Source organism: Carcharhinus amblyrhynchos, chromosome 5 (assembly GCF_965287045.1).
Source record: "Carcharhinus amblyrhynchos chromosome 5, sCarAmb.v2.hapA, whole genome shotgun sequence".
Classification (NCBI taxonomy): Eukaryota; Metazoa; Chordata; class Chondrichthyes; order Carcharhiniformes; family Carcharhinidae; genus Carcharhinus; species Carcharhinus amblyrhynchos.
In genome coordinates this window covers 116339766-116365476 of record NC_137328.1, presented here as the reverse complement: position 1 = coordinate 116365476, position 25711 = coordinate 116339766, and the positions used below count along the sequence as shown (strand labels likewise).

Sequence of the window (25711 nt, the reverse complement as noted above, 5' to 3'; positions counted from 1 at the left end):
CAACATTGCATTTTGTAAATAGTGCACCTTACTACTATTGTGTGCTGGTGGTGGATGGAATGGAAGTTGAAAGTAGTGGATGGGCTACCAATCAAACAGACTGCTTTGACCTGGGTAGTGTTGTTTTTCTGGAGTGTTGTTGGAACCGCACTCATCAGGTGAGTGGATCCGTCACACTCCTGACTTGTGCCTGGTACTTGGTAAACAGGCTTAGGAGACTTAGGAGATGAGTTATTGTCCACAGAATTCCTAGCCTCTGATCTGTCCTTGTCGTCTTAATATTTGTATGGCTAGTCTAGTCCAGTTCCCGGTCAATGGCTGCAACCCCAACCACACACACCCACACCCCTCCAAGGATGCTAATGGTAGGGGATTCAGTGATGGTAATGCCATTGAGTGTTAAGGGGAGATGTTCAGCTTATTTCTTGTTGGAGATGGTCATTGTTTGGCACTTATGTGGTGTGAATATTTCTTGCCACTAAGGTTCACCATGGTAGGCTTCTGCAGAAAATGCAAATGTATGGGATTGAGGGTGATCTAGGGAATTGGATCAGGAATTGGCTAGCGGATAGGAGACAGAGGGTGGTGGTTGATGGTAAATATTCATCATGGAGTTCGGTTACGAGTGGTGTGCCTCAGGGATCTGTTTTGGGGCCACTGCTGTTTGTAATTTTTATTAATGATCTGGATGAGGGTATAGTTGGGTGGATTAGTAAATTTGCTGATGACACCAAAGTCGGAGGTGTGGTAGATAGTGAGGAAGGGTGTCATAGTTTGCAGGAAGACTTAGACAGGTTGCAGAGCTGGGCCGAGAGGTGGCGGATGGAGTTTAATGCGGAGAAGTGTGAGGTAATTCACTTTGGTAGGAATAACAGATGTGTTGAGTATAGGGCTAATGGGAGGACTTTGAATAGTGTGGATGAGCAGAGGGATCTAGGTGTATGTGTACATAGATCCCTGAAAGTTGGGAATCAAGTAGATAAGGTTGTTAAGAAGGCATACGGTGTCTTGGCGTTTATTGGTAGGGGGATTGAATTTAGGGGTCGCAGCGTTATGTTGCAACTGTACACAACTCTGGTGCGGCCACACTTGGAGTACTGTGTGCAGTTCTGGTCCCCACATTACAGGAAGGATGTGGAGGCTTTGGAGAGGGTGCAGAGGAGGTTTACCAGGATGTTGCCTGGTATGGAGGGGAGGTCCTATGAGGAGAGGCTGAGGGATTTGGGGTTGTTTTCGCTGGAAAGAAGGTGGCTAAGAGGGGATCTTATTGAAACATATAAGATGATTAGAGGTTTAGATAGGGTGGATAGTGATAGCCTTTTTCCTCTGATGGAGAAATCTAGCACGAGGGGGCATGGCTTTAAATTAAGGGGTGGTAGTTATAGGACGGATGTCAGGGGTAGGTTCTTTACCCAGAGGGTGGTGAGGGATTGGAATGCCCTGCCTGCTGCAGTTGTAAATGCGCCTAGTTTGGGGGCGTTTAAGACATCCGTGGATAGGTTTATGGACGAAAAGGGATTGGTTTAGGTTAGTGGGTCATTGTTTTGTAACTGGTCGGCGCAACATCGTGGGCCGAAGGGCCTGTTCTGCGCTGTAATGTTCTATGTTCTATGTTCTTGTCAGGCCAAACCTGAATGTTGTCCACGTTTTGCTGCATATGGGCAAAGACTGCTTCACTATCTAAGGAGTTGCAAATGGTGCACAATGTGCAATTATCAGAAAGCAACCCGACTGCTGACTTCATAGTGAAGGAAGGTCATTGATGAAGCAGGTGAAGATGTTTGGGACTAGACTCTACCCTGAGGAACTTCTGCATTGGTGACCTGGAACTGAGATTATTAACCTTCAATAACTACAGCTATCTTCCTTTGTGCTCAGTATAATTTCAACCAGTGGAGAGTTTTCCCCAGATTCCCAGTTTTGCTTGGTCTCCTTGATGCCACACTCAGCCAAATGCTGCTTTGATATTAAGAACATGTACCCTTACCTAACCCAGATAGGGAAAACTAATATGTTCTCCATAAAGAAGATGGAGAGTTTTGTTTTACATTTTGTCACAGAATTTTGGCATTGCTGACCAGTCCAGTATTTAATGACTACCTCTAATTACTCTTGAAAAGCTGCATTCTTGAACCACTGTGGTCCATGTGATTTAGGTATACCAGCAGTGCTGTTCGAAAGGGAGTTCCATGATTTTGACCTAGTGACAGTGAAGCCACGGTGATACTATTTCGCGTCATGATGGTGTGTATCTTGCAGGTAGTGTCCATGTTGCCGTAGTTCCTTTGATGGCAAAATTTGCAGGTGCTGAAGGAGCCTTGGTGAGCTGCTTGTAGATCGTAAGTGCATTTTGTAGATAGTACATACTACTGCTACAGAATGTTGAACATGGTGGATGGGATGCCTATCAAGCAGGCTGCTTTGCTTCGATGCTGTTGAGCTTCTTGAGTGTTATTGTTTCAAAACCACAAGGTGCCTGAACACAGTAAACAGAAAGAAGCTGTTTCTGTTGGCAGCAGGTTTGAGAACCAGAGAACACTGATTTAAGAGGTTCAGCAAATAAAACAGAGACAGGACGAGGAAAAACATTTCTATTCAGCGAGTGCTTAGGATGTAGACAATGCACCGTCTGAGCATGTTGGAGGCAGATTTAATCCTGGCTTTCAAAAAGGAATTGCAACCTGAAGAGAAAAAATTTGCGGGCTACAAGGGAAAAGGACATTGGATTTGGATTAGTTGAGTAGCTCTTACAGGGAGCCAGCACAGACATGATAGACCAAATGGCCACCTTCTGTGCTGTTACCACTCTATAGATTTTTTTTGTATTACTAGTAGATATATGGGATAGTCACATAGTAGAAGCAGTTTATTCTGTAATCATTAACTCCACTTTTTAAATGCAGGACCAGAGTTTACAGGAGACCAGGAACCCATTCAGCCCACCTTGTCTGTGCCAGCTCTTTGTCTGACCAATCTGAAATGGACCTACTGCCATACATGTTTTCCATAACCCATATCTTCCTTTGTTTAAAAGATGCAGTAGTTTAAGTTTATTTATTAATGTTACAAGTCGGCTTACATTAAACTGCAATGAAGTTACTGTGAAAATCTCATAGTCGCCACACTCCGGCACCTGTTCGAGTACATTGAGGGAGAATTTAGTATGGCCAGTGCACCTAACCAGCCCGTCTTTCAAACTGAGGGGGGAAACCGGAGCACGTGGAGAAAACCACGCAGACAATGGGAACATGCAGATTCCGCACAGTTACCTAAACCGGGAATTGAACACAGGTACCTGGCGCTGTGAGGCAGCTGTGCGAACCATTGTGGTGACCATGCTGCCCTGAACTAGGTGCTGTAATGGCAGAATGCAATGTGTATGTTTGGTGTGGATGTATGTTATATATGCACAAATGTATGAATATATGTATACATGAAATAGTCACTTTTTAAACTAATAACTGTATGATTATAGGTTATAGAATGTTACAGTGCACTACAGGCCCTTCGGCCCTTGATGTTGTGCCGACCTGGCACAATCTAAAGCTCATCCAACCTACACTATTCCAATATCATCCATATGTTTATCCAATGACCATTTAAATGCCCTTAATGTGAGCAAGTCCACTACTGTTGCAGGCAGGGCATTCCACGCCCTTACTTCTGACATCTATCCTTTATCTATCACCCCTCAATTTAAAGCTGTGTCCCCTTGTGCTAGCCATCTCCATCCGAGGAAAAAGGCTCTCACCGTCCACCCTATCTAATCCTCTGATCATCTTGTATGCCTCTATTAAGTCACCTCTTAACTTTCTTCTCTCTAACGAAAACAGCCTCAAGTCCCTCAGCCTTTCCTCATAAGATCTTCCCGCCATAAGAACATAAGAAATAGGAGCAGGAGTAGGCCAACTAGCCCTTCGAGCCTGCCCCGTCATTCAATAAGATCATGGCTGATCTGTCGTGGCTCAGTTCCACATTCCCGCCCTCTCCCCATAACCCTTAATCCCCTCTCTCATCAAAAACCCATCAACCCGCGTCTTAAAAATATTTAGCGAGGCAGCCTCCACCACTTCAACGGGCAGAGAATTCCAGAGATTCACCACCAGGCAACATCCTGGTAAATCTCCTTTGCACCCTTTCCAATGCTTCCACATCCTTCCTATAACGCGGCGACCAGAACTGTACGCAATACTCCCAAGTGTGGCCGCACCGAAGTTTTGTACAGCTGCAACATGACCTCATGGCTGCGAAACTAAATCCCTCTATCAATAAAAACTAACACTACGTATGCCTTCTAAACAACCTTAACAACCTGGGTGCCAGTTGATACTGGAGATGAAGGCAAAGAAAAATTTTCACTTTTGCGCAGACAATAAAGTTCTATTCGTTCATTTGTTTAATTTTCCTGTACAAGGTGCAGTTGTTTCCTGAAGTGAAGAATCAATCACCATTTCTCTGCATAAAGAGTTTTCTCCCAATCTTTTGCCTCACTCTCTTGGTGACATATTTAAATTGATAGCGTTTTGTCACTGACCACCCAGCTAGAGGAAATAAGTTTATTCTGTTCACCATCTGCAAAGCCTTCAGATTTTAAGAAGTTATTGTTCCTACATTACAATGGTGACTGCATTTTAAAAAGTACTTGATTGGCCGTAAAGCATTTTGGAAGATCTGGTGTTCATGAAAAGTGCTATATAAATGAAGTCTTTATTTTCTTTCTAAATTTCTTACAAACCATTGTTTCAATGAACTTAGTTGCAGAATTCCAAATATCTTCTTATAACAATAGCTTTCCATCCCTAGCACCATTCTGGTGAGAATGTGGTTTTAATGTAATGAGAATGTTGCCGCACAGTATTCTAACTTCAATATATTGTTCAAACTTTGCTCTGTTAATTCCTTTTCTTTTACATCATTCTTTATAAAGTACGTGCTTGGGTATAGGTTGGAAAATAGTTTGAGATGATTAAACATTCTGCGTGTTGATTGAATTTTCATCTCTGAAGATGTTGTCAGAAACCAATTACCTTGGCTTGAGTAGTGGTAATTGGTGTGTGGTTTTAGTCAGCTATCTTTGCAACAGGAAGTATTAGTGATGAGAGTCCAAGCTATGGTAGGTACTACATGGTCTAATGAAAGTCTTCATGAATCAAATGACCTGTGTTAATATTCTGGGATAGTAAAAGCAAAGTGTTGTGGAGATCTGAAATAAAACAGAAAATGCTAGAAAATCTCAGCAAGTCTGGCATTCCATGTGGAGCAAGAAACAGAGTTAACGTTTTGAGTGCATATGACTCTTACATGCTCTCAAGAAGAGTTATACAGACTCCAGACATTAACTCTGGGTGGAATTTCCTTGGCCCGCTCGCCATGGGAATCGCAAAGGTCCCATTCAAAAATTTATTTTGATATTGGATATCTTGACATTTTAATATAATTGCTCCACTGCATTGGCAATGGTTGTCTTATAAATTTAATCTAAATATCCAATGATCTTGGGCACGATTTTCCAGTCTTGGGTTAATATGGCCACAAAATCTCACCCTCTGCTTCTTCCTCCACAAATGCTGCCAGAGATGCTGAGTTTTTCCAGCATTTTCTGATTTAATTTTACATTGCTGAATGATAATATGCTAATCCGTTATGCGGCAGGGCTTGGCTAAAATAGTAACATTTTTTAAACCAGTCCTTTTCCGTTTCTTTTTTGAGGGCGATAGTTTATGCTGGCAACCGTTCAAAATGTCATCTGGGTACCCAGTCTAGATTCACGTGTCTAGATATTGAGTGTTGGCAGATCAAACCTCAGATTTCCTGGTCTTTATAGTTTTATTACTGAATAATAAGATCCAATTCTTTTAGTCATTAGATGGAGCTTTTTGATTTTTTTTTTCTCCGCAAACATCTTAATGGTGATTGTTACAGTATTACTTAGCAGCTGGATTAGCAGACTGGGCAATACAGGGTTAATCATTTCAGTCCAGGTTGATTCTGTTAATGAGATGTCCCTGTAGTCTATTTATGGCAGATGCTTTCTGTTTGGCTCCAGTAAGGAAAATGTCAGCTGGTATCATTCAAGTTAGACAAAGCCAGAACTTCGCTGACAACTTTCCCTTTCATCGCTTAGCCGCAGAATGTTTTGGTTGAGGGAGGGGGAAGGATTACGGCCACTGATAATTGTAGGATAGTTTTTGTAAATAAGATCAGGATTACATTAACCAGCACTACAAATAAAATAGACAGAATTGAACATCAAATATCTAATGCCTTTGAAGTTCATATCATTTGAAGTTGATTTTGCTTTTATACGCATAGTTAATGACTGCAGAGTAGAAATTTATTGCTCAGTAACTGGATCTTCAGATTGAACTAAAGGCCAGCCACAGTAGCAAATGCAATACTTTTTGGAAAAAAAGAGTTGGTAAATTTTTAATTGGATATTTAGACTAAGTTTATAAGACAACCATTGCCAATGCAGTGGAGCAATTATATTAAAATGTCAAGATATCCCATATCAAAATAAATTAGAACACAACTACAGAATAGAACTACTTTGCCATAGCATCCCTTCTAATTAAATTGTTGTTAGAGATGGAGGTTTACTTTCTGTAGATATCAATGTTGAGGGTTATTGCTGTAATTATATATCAACCTAGATTGTTTTTTGAATAGTATACATGGTTTTGTAAATTTTATATCTGCTTCATCGACAGAACAATCTTCCTATGCTAATTGCATTCAAATCTAGTTCTCTAATATGGAATGTAGCTTTTCTGAAATAATACTAATGCAATTGGTTATAATCTCTACCATCTTGAACCTGAATTCTTTGGCTTTGAAATTATCTTTAAAGCAGATTTATGCTTAAAAGTAAAACAATCAAAATATCTACATCTGATTTAGCTAATCTGCATCATTGCAATGTTCTTTTTTAGCCAATGCATAAGATAGCATGAGGGTGAAAAAATATTCTGCTAATATAAAACCAGAATTGTGAGACCTTTGGAAAAAATGCATATGCTACCAAGACAAATTAATGAGAAATGGTCAACTGCAACATTGGTACAAGTCTGACTTTTGCATTGAATGAGTACTCAAGACATTTTACCTTCAGATCTGAATATTTTGACATGGTGAAGTCCCGAGCTCACTTGGCACATTTGAGTACACAAACCTCTTGCTCAGTTTAGTTACAGCACCAGATTGATTATGTAAATTGCCATATCTGAATGAAGCATGAATTACTAGACAATTTAGATGCAGCCGTTGGTTGTGTTCAGTGTGCTTAGTGTAAGCAGTTAGTTAATGGTAATGGGAAAAATAAACTATTTAAACTTGTATGTTTTGTAGTCTTGCTCAGGGTGATCCTGCTGCCTATCTGCCAATCATCAGCTATGCCTTCACTTCATATTCCACATATGTGACCGAGCAGCTCCTAAAATCTGGAGTAGAACTCATAGGAAAGAATGATTCGCGTTTCCTTGATGCAGTTTATAAGGTACAATTGTGTTTTTTTTCTGCTGCTAAACCTCCTTAAGCACTGAAATGTGGATGTTAAACACAATGCACTGTAGAAATATAATTTGTTTAATTTTTTTATAAATTAGCTTTTGTATATTTGTTTAATTGATACATTTCGAAGCGCCTAAATTTCTGTGATCAGTAAACCATCCTGTGAGATGTTCCCAATGTTCGTTAATCCCACTGTTCTTTGTTGCCCTTTGAATCTTTTTCCTTCAGTTTTCTTTCCTATTCTCTACTTCTGTTGTCAGTAAACTACCCTTTAACACTAGCAAATCCTGGTACCTCTTTGAAAATAGCTTTTTGTTAAGTTGTATTGTGCTCTCTAATGTTTACACAAACATCTGTGAGATGCGGGTCAACCAATCTTTTTTTGGTAGAGCTGGTCAAGATGTGGCTATTGGTTCTTCTTCAAATCACCTGAATCAGAGAGAAGTGTCAAGATCTTGACTTAACACCTTACTGAAAGAACTGCACCTCCACTAACATGGAAGCAGTGTTTCATGGACTAACATGGACTTAGTGTTCTGATGCAGAGCTTGATCCTGCAACATTTTGACTTCCAGGGTAAGGGTGCTCCCAACTGAACCAAGCTGATAACTTAATTCACTGTAAAATTGGCATTGGGACTGTGTGATCAAACTCACATTTCACTTATGCATTGTACACAGTAAGCAATGTAGATTTCAGAGGAAACAGTTATGAACTATGATGCCAAGCATATGCAAACATGATACAGCCCCTATTATACAGTCATGAATTCTGTCCTTATTTTCATAATTCCATAATACATTCTTATGTCTACATTTCTGATGGAATCTGACTATACAAACTTGTTACACTGTATATACACCTTCCCTGGTATTGCAGAACATTCACTGCGAAGAGGGTGAAATTATGGGGTGAATGTTTACATGGGCACTTTCCATCACACATGGGCACATAAGGATTTCTAATAACTGGGAGCATGTACAGTTTTAAGATTATACACACATTATAAGTAAGAATTACATTTATTTTTCTGTTTCCCTTCTGGACATTATCACTTTCGCATTTATTTCCGGCAAGGATTTATTTTCATAGTTTTAGAATGCTGTTAATTCACTGAGTTAAACCATCATGTCTATCGAAATATTTTGCCTGCTGACATGTCTCTGAAATACCTGTTGTTAAATGTAGACTGTAACATGGCTGTAAATTAATCCCTTTCATCATTAACATCCTGTATAACAACCTCAGTAAGTCACAAGGTTTTCTAGTAGACTGGAGGATTGTGACAGCTTTACTAAATAGCTATTTATTTTTCTTGAAACCACTGATTCCTGTTGTGTATCTTGTTCTAACACCACATGCTTTTTATCAAGGCCAATGAAGTAAGCAGGTTAAATAGGTTGAAATAGTAAATTATGCAGAAGCTAGTTTTGTGTACCTTTGTGGTGGTAGAATGTAGCTTTTAGGTTGATGGAATGTCAGGAATCAGCCAATAACTCTGCAGTTGTTTAGTGTTTCTAACTGGTGTAATTTGGCATTTGGGTGTTTTGAAATTAGTACTACCTGACCAGATGAATTCTATGTTTAAGTCTTATACTTTTAGTTTGATTTGGGATTAGTTACAAACTAGCATTGAAGATTTCAATAAATTTAACAGCATCTTGGGATAGGAGCACTTTCATCTTCCTTAAATGTTACATGTATTCGGATGGAACTGAATGCAAATGTTTTTCTTTTGATTAGTAATGAATTCTGTTTCAGAACAGAATGCTCTTATGAGTGTCCAAGTCTGAGACTCTTGTTTAAGTTAACTACATTTACAAAGGCCATTGCATTTATCCCTTACTGGCAAAGCCATTTTTCAGAGTAATACAGACCAATTTGTCAAAACATGCTCCATTAGTAAGATACTGTATGCTTTTAACTTTGAGTCATTCACTACTTTAATATGAAATGATGAAATTGTGCTGCCACCAGAACAAGCTTTTAAACTTTCAATTGTGAAAGGTCACTGATGCAGAATGGTTCATCTCAACGTTCTTTAACTTGCATTACCTTCTCATTTCTCCTTGTTGGTTAGGCATTTGTGTGTTGATAAAAATGCAGGTCATACGTTGATCTGCAACATAAAAACTGAATGTTAAAAATAGTTCAACTATTTACATTGCAAGTAATATGATTCATCCTTTACCCTATATTCCCTGGCCCACATAGACTCTATGTCTTGGAATGTCTCCATTTTAATTCACCTCCTTGTTTTCAGATTTCTCATTGGGCTCATCCTTCCCTATACCTATAACTTCCTCCAGTTCTACAATGCTCCAGAATATCTATACTCCTCCAATTCTAGCTTATTGCACATCCCTGATTTTAATCACCTCACCATTTTAGTTAGGTTTTCAGCTCTGAAATTCCCTCTGTTTCTCTCCCCTTTCACGATATTTTTGTTCTTTCATCTTTAATTCCATTGTCCTTAGCCCCTCTAAGGAATATAAAAGTCTTTCAGATTCTCCCCATTGCTCCTATTTTCAGGCCAAATAATATTTAATAGTCTTGCCCTATTTGTTTATGACCTTTTCCAATTTGCAAAAGTCTTTTACTTCCCTTTGAAATTTGACAACTAAAAACAATCCCCGTATCTCCTAATACAAATTTCTACCTATTGCTTGCTTCCTTATAGAAAATTAAACTTAGCTGTATGTACTCCAAATGCATATCTTTCTCAGTTCCGCTTCTTTGATGTTGTAAACCTTATAGGCAACCAGCCACCCCACTTAACTGACTTTGTTTTATATCCATGCATACACAGACACAGTCACAAGCTTACTTCACAAAACAATGCAACAAATCCCAAAATATTAAAAATAATAGCATCATTTGTCACTTTTTGAACTGATCACATAGCTTTTGTAATTAGATGAAAGATTCCTATCTTGTAGAAGCATAGAAATTCACTTCAAGCCATTCTACCCTTATTGGACCAGAGTAAATTATTGTGGGTGCTGGATATCTGAAGTTAAAACAGAAAACTCTGAAAAATATTTGATCTGAAATATTAACTCTGTTTCTCTCTTTGCATCTACTTCCAGACCTGATGAATATTTCCAGCATTTTCTGATTTTTAGTATCTGTACTGGAAATTGCTCCATATTGTGGTTACTTTTAATAATCCAATTTTTAAACTTTTTTATCCACTATTGTTGAATAGTTTTGCATTAAGTAGTCATCTAATTTCCACTTAAATATTGACTGGCAGCTTCATAATCACTTTGGCTTGTTGGTTCCTTATTTGGGAATATATACGTATTGTAATACATTTTTCTGCTATTTTCCCCCTTTCCTAAGCTTCACCACCTTGATATGAGTAGCATGAATTTGATATTCATTTCCCCTTGTATGAATGATATTTTCTTTCATTGAGGTTGGCCAAAGGCAATGAGTTCAGTTCCCAAACTGACTACAGTAATCCATGGAGGCCTGCCTCCTTATCTTGTCCCATGCTTGATATGGAGAGGTGCCCAATTGTATAACTAATTGTCCCTCTTTAATGGAAAGAGATGCATATGGTTCCTAGAGAACCATAGCTAACTACCCTATGAAGTCTTTTAAAAAAAAATCCTTTAACCTACTGCTGCGAAGAACAGAACCTGCTTTTTAATTATATATTCATGTTACTAATATGCTGAAATACATAAAAGTTGCAATACATTAATAGGCCATTCAGCTCAACCAGTCTGTGTCAATGTTTATCTTTCATTCAAGAAAATAGTTCTCACCACATTTACCCACCATGTTCCCATATTCCCACATGAGCCCTTTCCTTGCATGCAGCTGTCCAGTTGAATCTTAAATGTTGACAGTATTTCTGCCTTCATTTTGGAAGTCAATTATTCAACGGCACTTTTGCTTTGCTGCCTATCCTGAATCAGTAGAGGAAAGTAGCAGTGGAAACTTAATCCGCTCTGTTCAGCCTAGGCTAGCTTGATGTAGAACCATACAGCACAGGAGAACGTGACTCAGCTATTGTGCCTGCACTGCCCCTTTGAAAGAGATAACCAAATTGTCCCACTCCCCCTCCTTTTCCCCATGGACATTTTTCCACCTCAAGTCTTAAATGCCCTTTGAAAGTTATCGTTGAATCAGTTTCCACCATCTTTTCAGGCAGTGCATTCCAGATCATAACAACACACGGTGTAAAACATTCTCATCTTCCTCTGCATCGCTTATTAATTACCTTAAAAATGTGTCAGCCAGTTACCAAGCCTCCTGCAAACAGGTTAGAATTTTGGGCAATTTTACGTTAACAGAAATGATTAGAAGTGGGAATCTAATTGAACTTTTCCTGGATGGTGTAGCGTGTGCAAATAGTAAAAAATATATTTCTGCTGTTTGAGGAATTCACTTTATTCCAATTGCGAACCTATTATAAAAATTCTGTCCATCTACATCGCCTAGCATTATATACTCCTCCACTGGAATTAAAAGTCTAATGATGATCATTAAACCATTGTCGATTGTTGAAAAAACCCATCTGGTTCACTAATATCCTTTAGTGAAAGAAATCTGCTGTCCTTACCCGATCTGGCCTACATAAGACTCCAGATCCATAGCAATGTGGTTGACTCTCAAATGCCCCCTGAAATGGAGGGCTGTTAGGGAAAGGCAATAAATGTTGCCCACATCCTTATATAATGTGTATTTTTATTCTTTGCTTTTTCCTCTCAAATGTGTATTAAGCTGTATTTGCTATCTTTCTACTTCATAGTTCTTCTATGATTCTAAATTTACTATAAATCAGCAAATATTACATTTGCTGTTTGTCCATGTCCAAATCATCCTTAATCATTGTGATAGACTCATTGGCGATACGAGCATGAAATTTCCATTGAGTTCTACCTTTTGAGTTTGCTGCAGCTTTAATTGAAGCTATGAATCTTAAGATTTAAACAGTGGTTCAAAGCATCTACCACTGAGCTGGTACTGAATCATATGTATCCAATATGTAAATCAAGAAGGACTATATGATGCTATTTACATTCATCATTCTTCATTTGCAGTTCACTTCCTTAATTAAATCTAATGTGGTCTGCGTATAGCTTAAATTTATTGCAAGGGCTCGTTATTTTTCAGGATGCCTAATTGAAAACAAAATGTTGATGTTGTGCCGCAGCAGCAGATTCAACAGTCTACACAAAGATAAAACTGTAAAACATTTTTCAATTTAAAAGTAATAACTTCTTCAGTGTTGGGTGTTTTAGATTTATTTCACAAAATATATCTAACATTTGCAGAACAAAACAATTAAATGTGCCCACAAATTAATATGTTTTGGTTAGAATGGATGTGTGATAGCAAACGTTTTTTTCTTGGAAAAATCATTGTTTTTTTAAAAATAGGCTGTCCAGTATTGATAGTTTCTTGTGTATGCCCACCTGCATGTTTGTAAGTCATGAGATCTAGTGACAGAAAATATTTGCCAACAGCAATAAATATGCAGTGAGGAATCATGAACATTGTGCTTTTAGAACAATAGTCGATGAGTGCAGATAAAGTTTTATGCCTTCTTTCAAAAATACTTAAAACAAGCCAAAATTACTATGATTTTAAATTTGTTTCTTCAATATACAAGAATATAGCTGAATGAAGTCCTGAATTCCTAATTTAAGCACACTTTTTAAAGCAAACTGGATAATAAAATCACTCTAAAGTGCAATGTTTACCGTCTCTTGTTCCAATTTTTTATAGCTACTACGTGACCAGTTCCAGTATAAACCAATACTATCAAAGGACCAGTTTCTACACTATGGTTTTGCGGAAAGAAAGATGCAGTTTTCAACTGATATAATAAATTTTGTAATGAAAAGGCACAAGGAACTGAGCAACCTCAACAAGGTAAAGTAAAATTTATTTATTAGTCACAAGTAAGGCTTACATTAACACTGCAATAAAGTTACTGTTAAACTTCCCTCGTTGCAACACCTTGGCGCCTGTTTGGGTCAATGCAGCTAACCAGCACGTCTTTAAGACTGGGGGAGGAAACCGGAGCACCAGGAGGAAACCCGCGCAAACACGGGGAGAACATGCACACTCCACTCAGACAGAGACCCAAGTGGGAATCGAACCTAGGTCCCTGGCATAGTGAGGCAGCAGTGCCAGCTACCATGCCACCCACAAAGTTTCACTTTACTAGTCACAAGTAAGGCTTACATTAACACTGCAATGAAGTTACTGTGAAATTCCCCTAGTCACCACACTCTGGCACCTGTTCGGGTCAATGTACCTAACCAGCATGTCCTTTTGAACTGTAGGAGGAAACCACCCAGGCACAAGGAGAACGTGCAAACTACTTAGCTAACAAGAATTCTAAAGTGAAGAATTTTCAGAAAGTAATTGTGTATGCTAGTTAGACTTCTATTAATTGGCTATACAGAGCAGATGTCCTGGATGTTTTTCCCTCTTCAGCCAATAGACATTGAAACCAATTGCAGTGTTTTCATCACCATCTGAGCTGATAGTGTCTAACTCAGCACAGACTGAGGGTCAAACCTGAGACAGTCCTGGTCTGAATGGCTCAGCTGCACACTGTTTTAAACAACTGAACTGTCAAGAAAGAAGTCACGTTTTAAGTAACCATTAACCATACGTTGTCAGGAAATGGGAATTGTTGAACTAAGTGTGTGCAGCAAAATGCTTAATTTAATTTGTATAGAACAAATAAAGTTTCAGACTTTGCAGTCAATTTTCCCATATTGGTCTAACAGTATGTCATTTATTTAATTAGTGATGTTTCAATGGCTGACAATACAATCTCTACAAAGTATGGAGGATTTACTCTAGCTCCTACACAAATAAAGGACACAAAAAACCCATTAAAACTAATCTTATTCCCAGCATGTTTAGCTTAACAAGGAAGCCAACACTGCCCCCCTCCCCCACCACCCTCCCCAACCTCCCCAATTTAGGCCTCTGGTTAAACCAGTAGATTGGTTTCTGATGATGTAATATGAACCCGATCTGCAAATTTAAAGAGGATCCTGTTGGCTTGAGACAGGTGTGCTTGTAGCCTGCAGTTTATAAGTGCAGTCAGTTTGATTCAACTGGGAAAGGATGCGATATGTCCTCCACTCCATTTTAACTGCATCCCTCTCCCCTCAATTGGTTTCTGCCAGGCAGGGGAGTTACAGTTAATGTTAATATCTCAACATTTGTTCAGGAGCCAGAGTATATACCACATACTTTTTTTAATAAAAAAGACTGTCATGTGTCTGGATTATAGCTCTGAAGATCAATATGTGAAGCTTTGCTGCATCTAATGATAGTTTGAGTTAAACAGTTTCAACGCATCCATTCCAAGTATTACTAGGCTGTCTGGAATGCAACTGTATTGTGTTGGATTACAAAGTAACATCTAGAATATAACATTATGAACAATTTTCCTTGTGCTGACAACTGGAACCCTCTCTTAATAGCATTGTGGGTGTTCCTAAAGCTCACAGACTGCAGTCGTTCAAGAATGCAGCACACCATCACTTTTACAAGGACAATTAGAGAGGGGCAACAAATGTTGGCCCAGCCAGCGACATCAACATTCCATCAACATATATTTAGAAAAATATTCTGTTTTTTTCTCAATATCTGCTGGTGGTCATGATGGGATGAAGACTGTATTAAGTCAACTTTATTTAATAAGTACTTGATTTTGCCCTTACAGTTAACAACGTTAAAATACTTATAGTACATTCTTATATCTAGTCGCATTTAGAAATGGAGCATTAATTTTAATCTATTAAGATGTTAATCATTAGAATATAATTATCTCTTATTGTGTTCACTTTAGGTCAGGACACAACCGTATAAGAATTCAAGTTGTCCTGCGAAAATACACTCTCAATTTAAATGTGAATCATTAATTCCTGATACCTTGCCATCCGAACCAAATGCACCAGTAAGTATCTAACTGTTAATTACTTAAGAGTCAGACAATTTTACAGCACGGAAAGCGGACGTTGGTCCATCAAACCCATCTTGTGCTTTTCATCACGTGAACAACCTTATCCATATTCACTAATCTACTTAATCCTTGTAACTTTTAATTTTCTAACTTAAAACAGTTCTGTTGAAAAATTTTATGGTCTGCTTTAACAATGATTTATGGCACAGATTTTCAAATCCTTAAAAGCCATTGTGAAAAGAGACTATTTAAGCCCTATCCTTTAATTCTTTTTGTTATCTTAAATTTATGTACTCTCATTATTGTCTCTCTAACCAGGAAAGTTAAAGCTACCGTGATTTATCTCATTAGAACCTTTCATGATCTGCTTTTGACTTTGTGGAATAAAAATCCCTAACTTTTTAAATGTTTCTTGGCAACTGTAATTCCTTTATTGCTGGAAACAGTTTGGCAAAAGTTTTAAATCTTTCTCTGCAGTAGGAGGCGTGATTTTCCAGCCACATTGCATTCAGCGCAGATTACATTGGAGCATGTGCAGGGTCGGAGAATTGTGGGGAAGGGGCCTAGTGCATTTAGCGTTGGTGAGAACTCCCTTTGGGATTCAGCCAGTCCCTGCTGTGCAGGAGCTGTTTCAAACCAGATTCTCCTTGCTCCCAGAATTCTCCGATCCTCGGACACAGCAGGAAACCGGTGCAGATCACTACTGGTCTCCACAAATGGAGACCAGGCATGATGGCCTTTCTGGGGGCTCAGAGGTTATTGAAGCCCCTGAGTGGTCAGGGACATGGCTGGGCTGTGCCTACCTGGCACTGCCTCCAGCATCCTGGCAGTGACAGGGGTCAATGATAAGAGGTGGGGGCCACTGGGAAGGCCCCAAAATCAGTCTATGTTTGGGGCAAGGGTGGTGATCAGGTGGCGTTCTATGTTTGTAGGGGAGCAACATGCCTTCAGTGAGGTTGGGGGGTGTGGGGATGCGGGTGGGGGTATGCCGATGTCTATGGAGGTAGGGGCGGGTCTTCAATTTCACTTTGAGTTTGGGGTGGCCTTTAAAAACAGTGACCGAGCTCTGGGAAGCCAATCATGCCCACGTGTTTAGGTTTGCTCCTCTCAGAACTGGTGCAAAACCCGCCCCTTTCCCAAAAAATGACTCAGCGCAGGAAGATCATAATCCAATCTGGCTGGCACGACTCACATTAGTTTGCATGCCCAAAGTGGCAACCATCAATTTTTGGGAAAATTCCATCCTGGTGGAATGCAATACTACAACTGTGGCCTCAGTAAGATTTTACTATCCATGACCTCATTGTAGATAATTGCATTGACATCTCAATTTAACTGACAGGTGAAAATCCCATGTGTCTTATGAATCCTCTCTATTTGCCTGTACCGTGCTACTGATGTAGTGGCATGGTTCCTATCCTCAAATTATATCCTGGTCTCAACCTATGCACTGATATACTCCTCATCCTTGATGACTTCAACTTTCATCTAAATTAATCTTACCTTCTCACTAATGAAGTTTGACAGCTCCAATAATTTTATAAATCACTGTTTATAATAGGCGTTCAATTTACATTTATTAAAGTACAGAGATAATTATCCTGTGGCATTGTTCAAGCAGAGTCTGAAACAGTGATTGCATTGGAAAATTGGCCCACTCGCCATGCATGTGAGACAGTACATTTAAGCCTATGACCAAGCATTAAAATTCCTGTCTGAAGCAAACTGCCACTTTGAAGAAAATCGTGATTTTTGTATTGCAGTATAATTTTTATTTTGGTTGGCTCAAAAATTGACAGGTCTGTTGGGAAAAAAATTGGCAAACTTCAATTTGTGTTGCACAGTTCCTAACAGCTTTTCCCTGTCAGTGTATTGAACAAGAACAAAGAACAACCCAGCACGGGAAACAGGCCCTTCGGCCCAACGAGCCCGCGCCGCCGCATCCTCCTACACCTACCCTGCTCTGTGTGTATGTGAGTGGAACCCCTAATTTAGCCAGATTCAGGGGAGAATAGTGTCAATTTGGTATACCAATCAGCCTAAGAGCACCCCTTTGGGGTGTGGGAGGAAACCGGAGCGCCCGGAGGAAACCCACGCAACCACAGGGAGAATGCGCAAACTCCCACAGACACAGGCCCAAATCCATGTATCTGCACAGCTAGCAGTGATAGTCACTGAGCTGTTGTGGCGCCCGTCTACTGGTCCAGGATTAAGCACACGCACCGACACGAAGTACTAGGCCACTCCCAGAACCTCCAAGAGCAGCCCACGTATGACCCACCGTGTGCACGCCCCTCGTTTGACAACAAGGTGGACCGACACCTGCGGAATAAAAAGACAAAAACGTTAACATGTAATTCTACATTTCCGGTGTCGTCCCGAGGCTCTGACCCTATTTAGTACCCTCTACTATAACCCTCCATCCTTGTTTCGCTCATGTGTCTATCCAAGTAAACCTTAAACAAGTCCAACGTGCCTGCCTCCACCACCCTACTCGGTAGCGCGTTCCTTACCCCCACGACCTTCTGCGTGGAGAACCTTCCTCTCATATCCAAATTATGCTTCTCCCCCCTCACCCTTAGATCGTGACCTCTCGTAATTGTCCCCAATCTAGGGAATAGCCTGCCACTATTGACTCTATCTATTCCCTTCAGTATTTTATATACCTCTATCATGTCCGTCCTTAATCTCCATCTTTCCAAGGAGAAGAGTCCCAGTTTCTCCAACCTTTCCTCGTAACTCAGTCCTTCCATGCCAGGCAACATCCTGGTAAACCTCCTCTGCACTCTCTCCAGAGTCTCCACGTCCTTCCGGTAGTAAGGTGACCAGAACTGGACGCAGTACTCCAAATGCGGTCTCACCAACGTTCTGTACAACTGAAGCATTAGACGGCTTCTATATTCTATACCCCTTCCTATAAAGGCTAGCATTCCATAAGCTTTCCTCACAACCTTCTCTACTTGTGTCGCCACCTTTAGAGACTTGTGAACCTGCACTCCCAGGTCCCTCTGTATTTCTATACTCCTAATCGGTCTACCTTTTATCACGTAGCTCCTCTCTGCATTATTCCTTCCAATTGAGTACAGGTGGCATTTGAAATGCAGAACCTTGTAATTCGTTGACTCTTTTAAATCAATGCAAATTGAACTTCTGCAGAATTATTCATATATACATCTCCATTTTTCTCTTATTACTTGTGGATCTCCAGTAGTGTCACTGGCCATTAGTTCGAGATTAGATCAGAACAGCAGCATTACCTTGTGCTTTGACAGTACTGTGGAAGAGAATATGTTGAGGATATATGATCCTGGAGATGGACGGAGCATGATACAGTGCTTTAGCAGTAAGGGCGATTTTGGAAGGCTAATTTTTGGTCGCGAGCTGAGCTTCCATCATAATACCCTCTCTATGGCTAAGACTGCTTGTTTCTACCTCCATAACATTGCTTGTCTCTACTGCTTCAGCCCATTGAATCCTAAAACCCTTATGCACGCCTTTATTATCAACAGAATTTTATTTTCCAGTGCAGTCTTGGCCAGTCTTCCAGTCTTCTACCTTCCACCCCCTGTCAACTTGAGCTCATCCAAAATTCCACTCATGTATGCCAAATCCTGTTCACCCATCACCTCTAGTATACTCATTGACCCATATTGGGGAAGTCAGATAATAAAAGTTAAGTGCTCATCCATGTGTCAGACCCCTTCGTAGCCTTACTTCCCCCTATTCTTATAGCCTCCCTGTTGCCTGCCAAGATCTCTGTATAACTACAATTCTGAGCCACGACAGATCAGCCATGATTTTATTGAATGGCGGGGCAGGCTCGAAGGGCCAGATGGCCTACTCCTGCTCCTATTTCTTATGTTCTTATGTTCTTATGTTCTTATGGCATCTGGTTAGGTTGATTGGCTGTAGTAAATTGCCCCTTAATGTCAGGAGGACCAGAGTGGATAAATAGGGTTATAGGGATAGGGCCAGGGTGGCATTGTGGTCTCTGTAGACTCAATGGGCCAAGTGACCTCCTTCTGCACTGTAGGTCTTCTAAGATCTTGCTGATCACCAACTTCCACTGCCCCACCAAATCTCTCTGCCTGTCTACCTGTCACTTCCTTTAAGATACTCCTTAAAAGCCTCTTAAACAAGCTCTGAACATATCTAGTGGCTCACTGTCTGATTTTGCTTGATAAAACTCTTGTGAAGCATGATGTAAATTGTTGTTGCTGTGGAGTTCCTGGGTTCTGCCACTATAGGGGGAGGTGGGGTAGTTTGATTTGGTAACACTGAAAATTTAAGATCTTGGCATGTGATAATATTCAGAAGATGGAGATGTATGAAAGAGATGAAGTAGCAAGCACGATTACATAATTAAATATTTATATAAACAACTGATGTTTAGAATTTCAAGTATAAGCCTCAGTGCAGGCAAAGCTTGCCTCTGTTTTAGCTAGACTGCTTCACAATATAGAAAGTCAAAAGAATATAGTTTTGATGTGGAACTTGTGCTACAAAAGCTTAATATATTTACCTTCTAGTTAGCTTACAAATCATTTGGAAAACAAAAACTCAGAAATATTGTTATGGAATGAGAATGGCAGAATATTACTTCACTGCGAAATATTCTTTTGTGCCTGTTCAGCTAAGATTAATAGCAAGGCAAGGTTTTTGAGGCAGTTTAAGGCCTCAACATAAAATCATTGATTAAACAAAAATCTTATGGGTTAGTTTGAACGCCATAAGGAAATTTGTAATTTTCACTTTATTGTTGCAAATCTTTTGAGTATCTCAAGCGATTTTGGTCAGTTCACCTTATCATTTCTATCGTTATGTTCTCCATGGCTAATTATTGAATTGTTTAAATATACAATGTTAAAAATTCTCATCATTCTTCCATTAAGCCCTATACTTGGCTTTCTTTCCAGAAAACCACCTCATTTAAGTACAGGAACACCTGCCTTTTCACCTTCCCAATTTCAGAATGATAATAGCTCTTTTATGAAACACTGATATACTTGTCTTTCTTTCACTTTAGCAGATTGTGTTCATTGATCAGTGAAGGGGTCTCTTGTACTTTGGTGAGACCCAAAGCAGATTAAATGCTTGCTTTATTGAACACCTCTCCTCAGTCCACAAGATGACCCTGAGCTTCAGAGTGCTTGTGGTTTTACTTTTCCACTCCACTTTCTCTCTGTCTTTACTCTTCTATCCTGTTCCAGTGAAGTTTGGGGAACAGCACCTTACCTTTTGCTTAGTCACTTTAAAGCCTTTCACACTTGCAATTGACAATTTCAGATCATTACTGCTGCTCCCATTTTTTCAGGCAACCGGTACTTTAATAGTAATGATTCTGCTTTTCTTATTTCCATCATTGCTAAACACACCTTTTATTTCTTTATAAAGTCCCATTATTTCCCTGTTTTGCCTTGCACCACCTTCCCTTTCTTCATCCCTCATGTCGACTACCCTCCCTTCCCTTTTGTTGTTTCCTCCCCATCCCACCCCCTAATTCTGTACTTGCTTAAAACTTGCACATCTGTAACATTTGACATCAACCTGAAACGTTAACTCTGTTTCTCTTTCCACAAATGCTTTTTAAGCTGCTGAACATTTCCAATGATTCCTGTTTACATACCTTAAAAATTCTTACAGTTGATTTCTGGATTATTCTTGCTTGATTCCTACAACCCTGATCTGTTCAGCTTTGTTGTCGCTGTTTTATTCTGCAATGTATGCTACCAATGTGGGTAAACTTCTAGATTTGTTTATTTATTTACACACACACATCCATATATATGCTTGTGTGTGTGTGTGTAATATGTAAATACCCTATAACATTATTCATATCAAATTATTTATGAAATACAAACATATTAGATCATGTAAATTTGCTTCATTGTATTTCAAAAAATAGAATCATACAGCTCAAAAGGAGACTATTCAGCCCATCATGATTTGCTTGCACATTTTTTTAAGTATATAGCCATTTCCTTTTTCAAAATTACTATTGAATTAGCCTCCATTATCCTTTCAGGCAGCACTACCCAGATAATGATAACTCACCAAGAAAGAAAACTTCTCATCTGGCCGCTGATTTATCAATTTTCCCCTTTTATATATAATGCGTTTGTTGTGGCAATGGTAACAATAGACGGCATGAAAATGAAGAAGCACTATCCACTCCTGCACAATTGACTTTTGGAATAATGAGAGCCAAAGCATTTCCAACACTAACAGGCTCTGTTGGCCTGCTTATTGTGTCAGAAATCACATCAAACTGGTATTAGCTGAGCTACTCCAAATATACTAAACTGATTAATCTGTTGTGTGTACATTGGGAATTAAAACCAAGTGTAGGCACAGGCAAAGTAGAGTTGTGGCAGATAATTGCATCTCAGTTTGAAATCATAATTCAGTACTAAAATTAATTAATTAACTGCACCCAATGTTATTCTATAATTCTGTCAATGCAGCTCTGACAACAAAGAACTGTATGTAACAAATGTTTCCTAGTAAAAAATTTTTGTCTATAAAGGATTGGTTACATATATTAAATTTTTACACTAATGCAGAACCGTTAACATGCATAACAAAAGGCAAGTATTGAAAGCACGTAATTTGAGAATTTTGGGTTTGTTCCTTGTCAGACTGAGATGTAATCCGCCCAGCAACAGTTGGGCACCATTTTCACAGCAAGAACTTTATACTTATGGAAAGTCTGCAAAAAAACACCTCAAAAAGCGTTGCAAGGCTAAAGTTCAGATATGAAAAAGCAGGCCAAATAATTACAGTATAATTATACAGTATAATTACATTTGATACTTAAATGAATTTGTAGTTTAATTGGTCACCTTCTTCTTGAGTTCCCTAACCAATGACAGGTCCGTGGTGATTATTTGCCAGATAACAGTAAAAAGTCACAATTTTAACAATGGATGGGAAGAGGAGATAGGCCCTCAATTTACTTTTAAAGTTTATTTATTAGTGTCACAAAGAGTCTTACATGAACACTGCAATGAATTTACTGTGAAAAACCCCTAGTCACCACACTCTAGTGCTTGTTCAGGTACACTGAGGGAGAATTTAGCACGGCTAATGCACCAAACCGGCACATCTTTCAGACTGTGGGAGGAAACTGGAATGGGAATTTGAACTCTTGTAGCACAAACCTGATCTACAGAGTCAGCTGAGATAACTGTCCTACTCATCCCCCATAAGGAGTCTCACAACACCAGATTAAAGTCCAACCAGTTTATTTGATATTAAACCCACAAGCTTTCAGGGTTTGCCTCTTCGTCAGGTGAGTGGAGAGTTTTGGTCTCAAACAAAGCATATAAAAGGCACACACAGTTTACAGAATACTGATTAGCATGTGAGTCTTTACAGCTCACCTGCTATTCAAGTCTTAGAGATGCAGACAGTGTGAGTGGAGATAGAATCAGACAGAGGCTGAAGAGATGTGTATTGTCTCCAGACAGGACAGTAAGTGAGATTTCACAAGTTCAGACAAATCATGGGGGTTACAGATAGTGCGACATGAACCCAAGATCCCTGTTGAGGCGACGTCCTCATGCATGCAGAACTTGGCAATTAGTCTCTGCTCAGCGACTCTTCACTGTTGTGTGTCGTGAAGGCTGCCTTGGAGAACGCTTATCCAAAGATCGGAGGCCGAATGCCCTGACCGCTGAAGTGTTCGCCAACAGGAAGGGAACAGTCTTGCCTGGTGATTGTCAAGCGATGTTCATTCATCTGTTGTCATAGCGTCTGCATGGTCTCCCCAGTGTACCATGCTTTGGGACATCCTTTCCTGCAGCGTATTAGGTAGACAACGTTGGCCGAGTTGCAGGAGTATGTGCCGTGTACTTGGTGGATGGTGTTCTCACGTGAGATGATGTCATCTATGTCGATGATCTGGCATGTCTTGCAGAGGTTGCTGCGGCAGGGTTGTGTGGTGTTATGGTCACTGTTCTCCTGAAGGCTGGGTAGTTTGCTGCGCACAATGGTCTGTTTGAGGTTGTGCGGTTGTTTGAAGGCAAGAAGTGGGGGTTTGGGGATGGCCCTGGCGAGATGTTTGTCTTCATCAATGTTATGTTGAAGACTCTGGAGAAGATGTCTTAGCTTCTCCGCTCTGGGGAAGTACTGGACGACGAACGGTACTCTGTCCACTGTGTCCCGTGTTTGTCTTCTGAGGAGGTCGGTGCGGTTTTTCACTGTGGCGCATCAGAACTGTCAATCAATGAGTTGAGCGCCGTATCCTGTTCTTATGAGGGCATCTTTCAGCATCTGGAGGTATCTGTCGCAATCCTCCTCATCTGAGCAGATCCTGTGTACACGGAGGGCTTGCCTGTAGGGGGTGGCTTCTTTAACGTGTTTAGGGTGGAAGCTGGAGAAGTGGAGCATCGTGAGGTTATCTATGGACTCATCCCCCATCAGCTAGTCTACTCACTACCATTCCATAATCATTTGTAGCATGCAGCAAGAAATTATTTTTGAATATTTTTAATTGTAAAATAAATTCGGAAAATCTTAAATTTCTCGACTCTTAGATTGGAATGAAGAGATAAAAGTCTCAAGAAACCTATGATTTTTTATTAATAGAAGAGAGGCAAATTTTAATCAATGCTATATAAAATATGTGTGTGTATCTGTACTCAGATCATGGTGCTACCATAGACTTATGTCACCTTGGCTTGAGCACAGCATTAACAGGAGCAGTATGGCTGTGATTTTCCTTGGTATTAGCAAAGGCTGATGTCAGGTGGGAAAAGCAGCATTGAAACTGTCAATGGCAAAGGCTGCTGGCTCTGCTCTTTTTGCAACATTTTGGAACTAAAAGTTCAAGTCGTATGTCCCATGACTATTTGTTGGTGGGGCAGTCTTTGATTTGCCCACCTCGCCAGCAGCTTTGAGAATTGGGGTGCCCTTTTTCAAAGCTGCCCCAGCACAAAGCAAGCAAACCAAACCAGTTCATTCCGGAACTCCAGGTATATGTTCAGTGGGGAGGGGACATTCACATCGTGCATTTATGCTGGTGTTAAATGCAACTTTGCATTTCTCACAATATTTCTGTCCCCATTGCCGAACTCGTCCAATGTGAACAGGAGCTGAAAATCCTGGTCTACATTATTCCTGTAGCCTGTTCTTGTGCTCAACTATGACAGAGTGACATTCTGTATCAGTAGTGAGCCCACTGCCTGTCCAATTGTAATCTTAGTCAAGAAAATGTGCACAATGTGATTAACTTCTATGTTTGGGATACTTACCTGGCAGGGGTGAAACAATGATTAAGCAGGTGGTTTGCCCAGGACGAAGCTAGCCCATTGCACTTCAGGTATGCCGACGTATGCAATGTTTCCAAATGCGAAATACTCAACTGCAAAATTTGTGGACCTCAAAACTTAAATCCTAAATAGCTGCTGCTGTGAAATACAATAAGAAGTCTCACAACACCAGGTTAAAGTCCAACAGGTTTATTTGATAGTAAACACCACAAGCTTTCGGAACACTGTTCCTTCATCAGGTGAGTGGAGAGTTCTGATCAGAAAGGGAATATTAAGGCACACACAGTTTAGTTTATATGCCCTGTTTCTGATCAGAACTCCCCACTCACTTGATGAAGGAATAGCGTTCCGAAAGCCTGTGGCGTTTACTATCAAATAAACCTGTTGGACTTTAACCTGGTGTTGTGAGACATCTTACTATGTTTACTCCAGTCCAACGCCGGCATTTCCACACACTATGAAATACAACAGCAGATGGCATAAATCTGTGATAGGCAAATACAACATTGAAAAGTTGTAGCACAGCACCATCTACAGGTGGCACTGGTTAAAAACAAGATTCCCCTCCCAAGTTTTTAATGAACACATGCCACATGTAGTGAATTTAATATAAAGATTTACACTTCACTACTCCAGGACATTCCAAAGCATTTTACAGCCAATTAAGTGCTTTTCAAGCATAGCTGTGCTGGAAATGACTGAAACAAGGCAGCCAATTTGTGCGCATGAAACTCCCAAAAAGAACAATGATAATAACCAGATAATCTGCTTTATATGGGTTTACAGAATGGGCAGATAGAAATTAATATAGAGCAAGTTTGAAATGATGCATTTTAGCAGAATGGATAGGGAATTAATGGCATAAGTCTAAAAGGTGTGCAGGAACAGAGGGACCTGGGTGGTGCATATGCATCAATCTTTGAAGATGGCAGGACACATTGAGAATATGGTTTGCAAAGCATTAAGGGCTTCTTAAATG

General features: G+C 39.9%; 1 protein-coding gene and 1 pseudogene across 2 annotated transcripts in view; both read left to right on the top strand.

The window, feature by feature from the left end:
- The window catches only part of cep44 (centrosomal protein 44), a 58668-nt gene that overhangs the window by 12514 nt on the left and 20443 nt on the right, over positions 1-25711 (top strand). For both annotated transcript variants that reach the window (XM_080189455.1, XM_080189456.1), the window contains exons 3-5: positions 7348-7495; positions 13255-13401; positions 15347-15454. In XM_080189455.1, coding sequence (XP_080045581.1) covers positions 7348-7495; positions 13255-13401; positions 15347-15454 — 403 coding nt within the window. The remainder of the gene's footprint in view (positions 1-7347; positions 7496-13254; positions 13402-15346; positions 15455-25711) is intronic.
- Positions 24707-24842, top strand: LOC145343600 (U1 spliceosomal RNA; annotated as a pseudogene).